Below are 9882 nucleotides of genomic sequence, written 5' to 3'. Positions count from 1 at the left end.
GCTCAGGATCACTGCCAGACTGCTGGTCTGTATGTCTCCTTTTTTAGTATTTTCACATAAATTCTTCTGCTAGTTGGGGTTTAGTCCACTTCTACATCCTTCCCTTCAAGGCTCAGGGGTCCAGGATTATCTTCTGTGTCTGTGTTAATTGGTTTCTCTTTTCTTTGTTGAAGAGGGTCTGTGCAGCCTTTCTGCCTAGTCTACCATCTTGCCGGAACCCTTAATTTCATTTTTTGTTCTTCTGCTACCCAGTTGTTTTAAAGGAGGGTATTGGTCAGTTACCATGTGTTTGCTCTTTTTCCATTTATCTTCCTCTTGTTGATTTCTAGTTTTATGTCATTGTGATCTGAGAAAATGCCTTGCAGTATTTCAGTTTTTTTAAATTGTCTAAAGCTTTCATTCTAGCCTAAAGTGCTCTATCCTGGAGAGTGTTCCATGCACACTGGAAAAGAGCATATATCGTGCAGTTGTTGGATGAAGTGCTCTATAAGATATCTATAAGGTCAAGTTGGAGGTTGTACTGTTTAGTTCCTCTACGTCTTTGTTGAGTGTCTTTCCAGTTGTTCTACCTTTGATTAAAGTGGTATATTAAAGCCTCCTACTATGACTGTGGAGTCATCCTTTCGTCTTTTCAATTCTGTTGAAGTCTGATTTATGTATTTTGGTGCTTTATCATTGTGTGTGTAGATATTTATCATGGTTATGTCCTCTTGTTTAATGGATCCTTTAATCATTATGTAATATCTGTGGTAGTTAAGTTTGTGTTCCAACTTGGTTGGGCCTGGTTGAGTGGCTGAGCAGCAGGATGTAGTATTCCCCATGATGAGACTGGTTTTCAACTCAATGGTGGTATCTACTATGAGCAGCTGAGTAGCTGCCTTGGGGATGTGGTCTTCTTCCTGCATATAAGGAGATGCCTTGGGGAATGGTCTGTAGCTTATGGCATGCTTGAACCCTGCATGTAGCCGTGTCATTGTTAAATGGCCTGCCATGCTCTGCCGACCTTGGGACTTTCAATACACTTGAAATAATGGCCTGCCGTGAGGTTCAGTAACATAAGGACTGTGCTCTTTTACATATTTGTCAACCTTGGGTTTGTCAGTTTCAGCAGTCAGCAGCTGTCTGAGTGAAGTAAAGCCTCTAGCTTCAGTTGGCCAGGAACAGGAGGCAGAGCTGAAGTTCAAGGTTAAGGGGCTTTCACCCAGCCCCTAGACCTGGCACTTTGAACTTAGACTTAATCCTCCAAACTATAACAGAATAAACTCTTGTTTGTTCAAGCCATCACATTTGTGGTATATACCTGTCAGAGTGGTACTCGATAACCACAAAAATGTCCTTCCTTGTCTCTTATGGTGTTTTTTGTCTTAAAGTCAGTTTTATCAGAAATTAATTTTGCAACTCCTGCTCTTTTTTTTTTTTTGATTGCCATTTGCATGATATATCTTTTTCCAACTTTTGATTTTTAGTCTGTTTTTATATTTGTCTCTAAGATCTGTCTCTTGCAGAGAGCATATGGATGGGTTATGTTTTCTCATCCAGTCTGTAACTCTTTGTCTGTTGAGTGGTGTGTTTAGTCCCTTGAATTCCAGTGTAATTATCGACAAGGATGAATTTGTTGCTTTCAGTTTGTTATATATTTTTTCATGATGTTCCTGATTTGTTTTTTCCATGTAATTTTCTGTGCTGAGCTTATTTTGTTTATGAATTGTATTATCATTTCCTGCTTTGCTTTTGTTTTATATTCACCACATATTTGTGCTTCTCCTCTTCTTTATTTTGATATGAAGGCTTATCGTTTTTCTTTGAGGTTATCCTGTGATGTACAATTTTCTTTCCTAGTTTAGACCAGTCCATTCTATCATGCAATTGTTTTGACTTCCTCACCATTTAGAGGTTCCGTAAGTACTCTACATTTGCCTTCTTTTTTGTTTGTCATTTGCCAATTGATGTCTCTGGTTCCCTGTTTACAATCTTGTAAGCTTACTTTATTTTGAATACTTCCATAAATGGATTCGTTTCTGAGTTATGTATCATGTGTTGACGGATGGCTGTTGTTTGCTGTTATTTTTTCCCTTTCGAAGGACTCCCTTTAGCATCTCTTGTAAGCTTGGTCTGGTTTTCACAAATTCCCTTAGTTTCTGCTTATCTCAAAATGTCTTAATTTCACCATCATATTTGAGGGATGATTTTGTGGGTATATAATTTCTGGAATATATGAAGAAGAATGTGGCATCAGGATTGGAGGCAGACTTATTAACAACCTGTGATACTCAGACAATGCAACTTGCTGAAAGTGAGGATGACTTGAAGCACCTACTGATGAATACAGCCTGCAGTATGGATTACACCTCAATGTAAAGAAAACTAGAATCATTACAACTGGACCAATAAGCAGTGTCATGATAAATGGAGAAAAGATTGAAGTTGTCAAAGATTTTATATTGCTTGGTTCCACAAGCAACACCAATGGAAGCAGCAGTTAGGACATCAGACAACGTATTGCACTGGGCAAATCTGCTGTAAAAGACTTCTTTAAAGTGCTGAAGAGCTAAGATGTCTCCTTGAAGACTAAGGTGAACCTAAGCTTAACCATGGTATTTTCATTCACCTCATATGTGTGTGAGAGCTGGACAGTGAATAAGGAAGACTGAAGAAGAGTTTACGCTTTTGAGTTATGGTGTTGGCTAAGAATATTGAAATTCCCACGGACTCCTATAAGAACTAACAAATCTGTCCTGGAAGAAGTGCAGCCAGAATGCTTCTTGGAAGCAAGAATAAGCAGACTTCATCTTACCTGCTTTGGTCATGTTATTAGAAGAAGCTATTCCCTGGAGAATTATATCATGCTTGGTAAAGTGGAGGGTGAATGAAAAATGAGAAGGCCCTCAAAAGTTGGATTGCCACAGTGCCTGCTACAATGAGCTCAGATATGGCAAGGATAGTGTGGATGGCACAGGCCTGGGCAGTGTTTCATTCGGTTGTACATAGGGTTGCTGTGATTTGGAGATGACTCTACGGCCCCTAACAACAACAACAGCATAATTCTTTTTTGGAAATTTTATTCTTTCTGGGTTTATTTATACCATTACATTGCTTTCTTGCCTAGAAGTAAGAGCTAAGTCTTATTGGTTGCCATTTTTAGTTAACTTTTCGTTATCCTCATGCTGCTGTCTGAATTCATTCTTTGTCTTTGGTTTTGGTAAGACTCATGATGATACATCTTGGTGATTTTCTTTTGGGGTCTATCCTGTGTGTGTTCTTTGGACTCCTTGAATAGATATATTCTCGACTTTCATCAATCATATCAGGGAAATTCTTTTCCAAAAAATCCTTCACAATTTTCTCCATGGTATTATTTGTCTCTTCCTGTTATGGATTTCTGATGACATGTAGTTTATTCCTCTTGATGATATCCCACTTGAACCTTAGGCTTTCTTCATTTTGTTTTGATCTTTATTCTGATTGATCCTTTTGAAGAGAAGTATTGGGGTATTTGTTCAATCTCACTAATTCTGTCTTCTGTTGTTTCAATACTACTCTTTTGCCTACTCAATGTGTTATCTATTTCTGAAAATTTAATATTAATTTTCTGGATTCCTATATAGAGATTTTGTATCATTTCTGATTTTTCATTTATTTTGTCATTTTCTTCTTGTATTTTCTTCTAAAATTGTTCTGTGGTTTTCTCTGTGTTTTCATCAATTTTGTCAGTGTTTTCTTCAATCTGTCTCTCAATACATTGAAGGTACCCAAATATAATTCTTTTGAATTCCTTCTCTGGGAGTTCCAATGCTGCTGCTTCTGCAGGGGTGTATTCTGGGTCCGTATGCTGGTCCCTTGTTTCTGCTGCTTTTTTTTGCTTCTTTGTGTGGAATGTGGTGGTCTGTTGTTTCTGAGACATTGTGACTTTTTGTTTATAAATTTAATTGGTGATTGTATGTTACAATGATTCATCCAAGATTTTAATTTTATTTGGATATATCTGAGTAAGCAGGATATTATCTTCCTGTGTTTGCTAGTTGGTAGCACTTATGCACTCAACACCTGTCTCCTGGTGGGTGTGGTAGAAAATGAGAGTGGGTGCATAGATCTCTGTTAACTGTTTGTATAGAGCAGTTAAGGATGAGTCAGGTGTATTGCCTGTCTTGTATTGTTTGCCAGTTGGTGCAGAAGCAAGTGGTGGCCCTCTCTCAGTAGGTGGGGCTGCAGAAGGTATGTGTATGATTGGGTTGTATGGCTGTGGTTGCAGTCTCCCATTAAGTTAGACAAGAACAACAATAAAAAAAGAAAAGACAAGCAAGGACAAAAACACACACCACAGAAGCATAGAGGAACAATCACCAACAAGAAACAAAACAAAAGAAAACAACAAAAAAGAGGAAGGGCTATAAATGAGACAAAATGTTTCTAGAAATACTTTAAAAGGGCAATAGAAATAAAAGTTAAAAAGTAAAAATAAGAAAATAAGCCACAATCTCTTGGAAGGGGGGACTAAGAGAAAAGAGCTGAAGTAAGAGAATAATGAGGGAAAAAATGGGAAAAATGCAAAAAGAAAAACAAGTGATAAGAAGAACCACAAAGAAAAAAAAAAGGTCAGCAATAAAAGAGAAGCCCGTAAGTAGAACCTGGGAAGAGAAAAAGAAATAATAAGATGAAAAAGGAAGATTTTTTTTTAAAAAAGGAAATTTAAAAACAAAGAAAAAACAAAACAAATAGAAAAACCAAAAAACAAGTCTGCGGGTATTGGTCAGAGCACCCAGGCTCTGTCAGAGAATACAGTCTGGGATGGAATTCCTGCTGACTGAGAATGTGGAATAGGGTGAGGGATGGCTGTACCTCCATTTACCAAGTGGGTGAGGGGTATAAGAGTAGCAGGGGAGATTTCACACCTTTCTGGTCTTCAGCCCCCTGTGTGTCTGTTCTGTCATGGAGCCTATTGTTAGTTCTCTGGAATCTGAATGAGAACACTCACTCTTTAAATATCCAAAATGGCTACCACTTGTAAACATTCAAAATGGCTGTGCCCTCCAGACACCCGAAAGTCCACAGCTTAGTTTTTCTGCTTCTTTGTTGTTTCCCTTTTTAGTTATCATTCACCAGTGCAGTTGTACATACAGCCCTTGGCAAGTAGGGTCGTTTTTTAGGTTAATTCTCAGGTCTTAACACCACTTGGAAATAATCAAACTGCCCGTGTGATCAGGGTAGCTGACAGTCCTCAGCGCCATGTCTTTTGTTTCACTGTTTTCATTTAGGTTCTTCTACTACTTCCGTAGTGATACTGCCTCGGAAACCCAAGGAGGGGTCGCTATGAGTCGGGTTTGACTCGACGGCACATAACAACAACAACAACAACAACTACTTGGTGTTTAGTGCATTTCTAAGCTTCCTTTGAAAGCTCAGGGTTCCAGCATTATCTTCTGTATCTGTATCAGTTGGTGTCTCTTTTCTTTGTTGAAGAGGGTCTGTGTAGCTTGTCTTTCTATTCCACCATCTTACCGAAGTCCTCTGGACTTGACTTTTTTGTTCTTATTGTGGTAAATATATGTAACAAAACATTTGATATTTCAACAATATTCATATGTACAGTTCAGTTCCATTAATTATGCTCATCAAATTGTTTTACTGTCACCCTTATTGGTTCCCACATTATGCTATTACTCTTATTCATTTCCATATTATATCCTCACCTTTAACAAAAGCTGAGCGCTTCCTAAAGGGTTTTTTTTTTTTTTTTAAATTAATAAAATATGTATGTGTGTATTCATATATATAAAGAGCCCTGGTGGTGCAGTGTTAAGTGCTCAGCTGCTAACTGAAAGATCAGCGGTATGTATCCACCAGTGTCTCAGCAGGAGAAAAGATCCATGTTCTCTTAAAGATTATAGCCTAGGAAACTATATGGGGCTGTTCTACTCTGTCGTACAGAGTTCCTGTGAGTTGGAATCAGATGATGACACATGCAGCAACGTGTGTGTGTATACACGGATAAATTTATATAATTTATAAATTGAAATAATCATAAATACACCTAGATAGTATTTGTATTTTATTTTCAAGTGAAAAGTTGTTCAGACTGCATTAGGAATAAATTGTTATAGAGGTAGAATTCAATAAAAAGAATATAAACTGATTCTTTTAGTTATAAACATATCTTGGATCTGTACTATATGCTGTTGCTGAGAATTTAAAAGTGAATTTAGAAATGAATTTAGAAATGAATTAAGAAATGAAGAAAACAGTTCTTGAACTCTAGGTGGTAGGTAGAAGATTATTAAGGACTATAGTGTTTGTTTAGGTTATACTAGACATTGCCAAAAAACTAATGCTTTCAAATGGCCAGTTAAGATTTCCAGTAAGAATTGACACTTGGAATATTTGTTAACCAGGTTGTTTGCCAGGTCTAAGGGAAGTAAGATAGAGCAGGATAAACAAGGAGATATTCTAGGCAGAAGGAATAGAATGCATAGCAGCAGTGAGCCTTTAGGTTATTTTTAATGTTTTACATAATTTACATTTCTCTGTAATGTACTTCATTTCATAAACTAGAAAATCAGAATTTTTTGAATAGTTTTGGTAACTTGCACTGTTCTGTTCAATTAGTATTACAGAGAGGCTTGAACATGCTTTGGAAAAGGCTGCACCTCTTCTGCGAGAGATTTTTGTGGATTTTGCACCTTTTCTTTCACGTACGCTTTTGGGTAGCCATGGACAAGAGTTGCTTATAGAAGGAACAAGTAAGTGATTTTTCTTTATTTCATTATATACGTTTAAATTTTAAGGTTAAGGAAAATAAAATTGATAAGAGATGTGTGGCGTTTCATTGTTGACCAGGCTTCTAATAGACTTTGTATCTAATAGAATTTGTATATTATATGTTTTAACAGTGGTTTGTATGAAACAGAAAATAATGTATTGACTCAAAGAACTAAGATAGATTGTTTTGAAACCACATCAAAATTATTATTTTTATTTTTTATTATTTTTTAAATTGTGATTTGGGTGAAGATTTACAGAGCAAATTCACTTTCCATACAGCAGTTCACATATACTTTGTCTCATGTCATTGAGCACAGTTTACCACAATGCAACAGCTCCCCTCCCATTTCCTCCCCATAGTTACCTCTTTCCAGTGTCCATCCTTCCATACTCTCCTGCCCCCTGAGCTGTCTCCCTGTGCATAAGCAGCCCTTCTTTCTCCCATGATTATTCTCTCCAAGGCGTGTATCTACTTGAGGTAAATGTTTAACTCACATGCCTATATTTTGTTTGGCTGGAAACCACAGGTGTGGGTTCAATTCCAGACCTGAAGGTCAGCTAGGGGCCATAGTCTCAGTGGTTCCACCAGGCTCTATCGGACCAGCAAACCTGGTCCCCACCTTCAAAATTAATTTTGAGACTAGAGTACTAGAGAGACTAGTTTCAGAGTAATTAGTGAGACTTTAGCCTAAGACTTTACTTAAATTTAAGTTCCATATAAACCATGGTGTATTGGTACTTATTAGAAAATGAGGAATGCATTCTGTTAGTGAAATTCTAAATTTACAGATAATTAAGAAAACAATAGTATTTTATTCTATCCTGCTTACATTAGACATAGATTACTGGGCCTTTGTAGGTAATGACTTTGAGATTGTATCAAGCCAGTAGCAGGCAGAAGTGGCTTGTTGATACTACAGGAAACCATGCTTTTTAAAGAATTCATGAGGAATATTGGGGTTTTTTCTTTTCTTTTCTTTTTTTTTTTTCTCTCCTTAGTGTGGGGCACTTGCCATGTAGCAGATTTCTTCAGATATTAGTAAGAGTGACTCATTGAAGTAGAAGTAGACTTAAACTTGAATTTCCTCAGATTTCAGAAGATGATTTTTCAAATAATTAGAGCTATTTAAGAGTTTAACAGAATGACTTCAAAATGCAGCCTTCATTGCTGTATTCAAGACATTTTAAGGAGAAGATCAATGACTTTATTACAAATAATACATGTTTTGGTTAGAAATACCACAGTGTTTCCCCATTAAACATAAATCCTTTTGGTTGAAGTAGATATATTTTTTCACTTTAATACACATCTAGTTTTCTTTTGTTGACAGTATTATTTTTTTCTTTTAATAAAGAATATTGTTTACCTTTGTTAAATGCTTTCTTAAGTGGGCCAGTGGAGTTGATAGTATATTACTTTTATTTGGATGTTAGATATGTCAATGTTATGTCATTATGGTTTGGTCATAAATTTTTTCTTTAAATGTGCTGCCAAATTCCGTTCACTAAAGTTTTATTTAGGATTTTTGCATCCTTTTTTTCATTCATAATTTTGATTGTGTTAATTTAACTGTCCATAAGTTAAGTTGGCCTGTGGTTTTTTTACTTTCCATTCAGTCTTTGCTATTTGGTAGGCTTGAATATCAGTTGTTTTGGTTATTTCTAGTGCTGCTCTAACAGAAATACCATAGTTGGAATCGCTTTAACAAACAGGAATTTATTCTCTTACAGTTTTGGATGCTACAAGTCCATGTTCAAAGTGCTAATAAGCTCTATGGGCAGGGTGAAAGCCCCTTGACCTCGGGCTTCAGCTCTGCCTCTTGCTTCCGGCCCACTGAAGCTGGAGGCATCTCTTTAATCAGGCAGCTGCTGGCTGCCGAGGCTGAAAAATTCAAGGTTGACAAGTAAAAAGGCACAGTCCCGATATTACCAAACCACAGGGAGGCCGTTGATTCAAGTCCATTAAGAGTCCCAAGGTCAGCACACAGCATGGTAGGGTGCTGAACAGTGACTCAGCTACATGTGTGGTCCAAGCATGCAAAAAGCTGGAGACCTTCCTCAGAGTTTCTTCTTATGTACTGGAAGCAGACCCCCATCCCTAAAGCAGTTACTCAGCTGCTCCAGGAGATTCTACCATGGAGTTGATTACCAATCTCACCGTAGGGAGTAACTGCATGCAGCTGCCCAGCTGCTCAAAACCAGGCCCAGCCAAGTTATCACATAACCTTAATTACCAATATATAGAATTGAATTTTGCATCCAAAAGTGTTTAGGACACAGAAACAGGAAGCAGGTTGGTGGTTGCCAGAGGTTGGAGAGAAAGGGGAATGGGGAGAAGTTCCTTAATGGATATAAAGTTTTATTTTGGAGTGATGGAAATGTTTTAGAACTAGATAGAGGTGATGATTACACAACTTTGCGAATATACTAAATATTATTCAGTTGTTCATTTTAAAAATGCTTACATATGTTATGTCAATTTCATCTAATTAATTAAAAAATATATTGACAAAATAATGTTTTTTACCATATAATTACTAAGTCAGGCTTGTCTGTATTTTTGGTTTATGGTTTAGGTAATGAATATTTAAATAAATATGTAAATAAATATTCATTTAAATAAATGTTCATTCCCCTGAAGCTGAAAAATCATGGGAGATCAAAACTATCTGTACTTCAGTCTTTCCAGTAACAATTTACAGCTTTTGTAGTCATGATATAATTGGGTAACAGTTGTCTGTTGCATAGACCCAGAGACTGTCATTTGAACCAGGGGATACTGCATGGTTTAAAATTAGGAAAGGTGTGTGTCAGGGTTGTATCCTTTCACCATACTTATTCAGTCTGTATACTGAGCAAATAATCCAAGAAGCTGGACTATATGAAGAAGAATGGAGCATCAGGATTGGAAGAAGACTTATTAGCAACCTGCAATATGTAGATGGCATAACTTTGCGAGCTGAAGTGAAGATGACTTGATGCACTTACTGATGAAGATCAAACTACAGTCTTCAATATGTTGTTGTTGTTGTTATGTGCCGTCGAGTCGGCCCCAACTCATAGTGACCCCTCCTTGGGTTTCCGAGGCAGTATCACTACGGAAGTAGGATTGCCCAACCTTCCTTC

At 37.0% G+C, this 9882-nt stretch overlaps 1 protein-coding gene across 1 annotated transcript in view; it reads left to right on the top strand.

The window, feature by feature from the left end:
• Nucleotides 1-9882, top strand: part of LRBA (LPS responsive beige-like anchor protein) — a 1065192-nt gene that overhangs the window by 343507 nt on the left and 711803 nt on the right. Inside the window, 1 exon segment of the mRNA XM_042782393.1 lies at nt 6601-6734. Coding sequence (XP_042638327.1) covers nt 6601-6734 — 134 coding nt within the window.

This window comes from Orycteropus afer, unplaced genomic scaffold, assembly GCF_000298275.1.
Source record: "Orycteropus afer afer isolate SDZICR_OR568_19922 unplaced genomic scaffold, OryAfe1.0 scaffold00297, whole genome shotgun sequence".
In the NCBI taxonomy this organism is placed as follows: domain Eukaryota; kingdom Metazoa; phylum Chordata; class Mammalia; order Tubulidentata; family Orycteropodidae; genus Orycteropus; species Orycteropus afer.
Note: the sequence above shows the minus strand (reverse complement) of the source record. Positions and strands in the feature narration are given on the sequence as shown.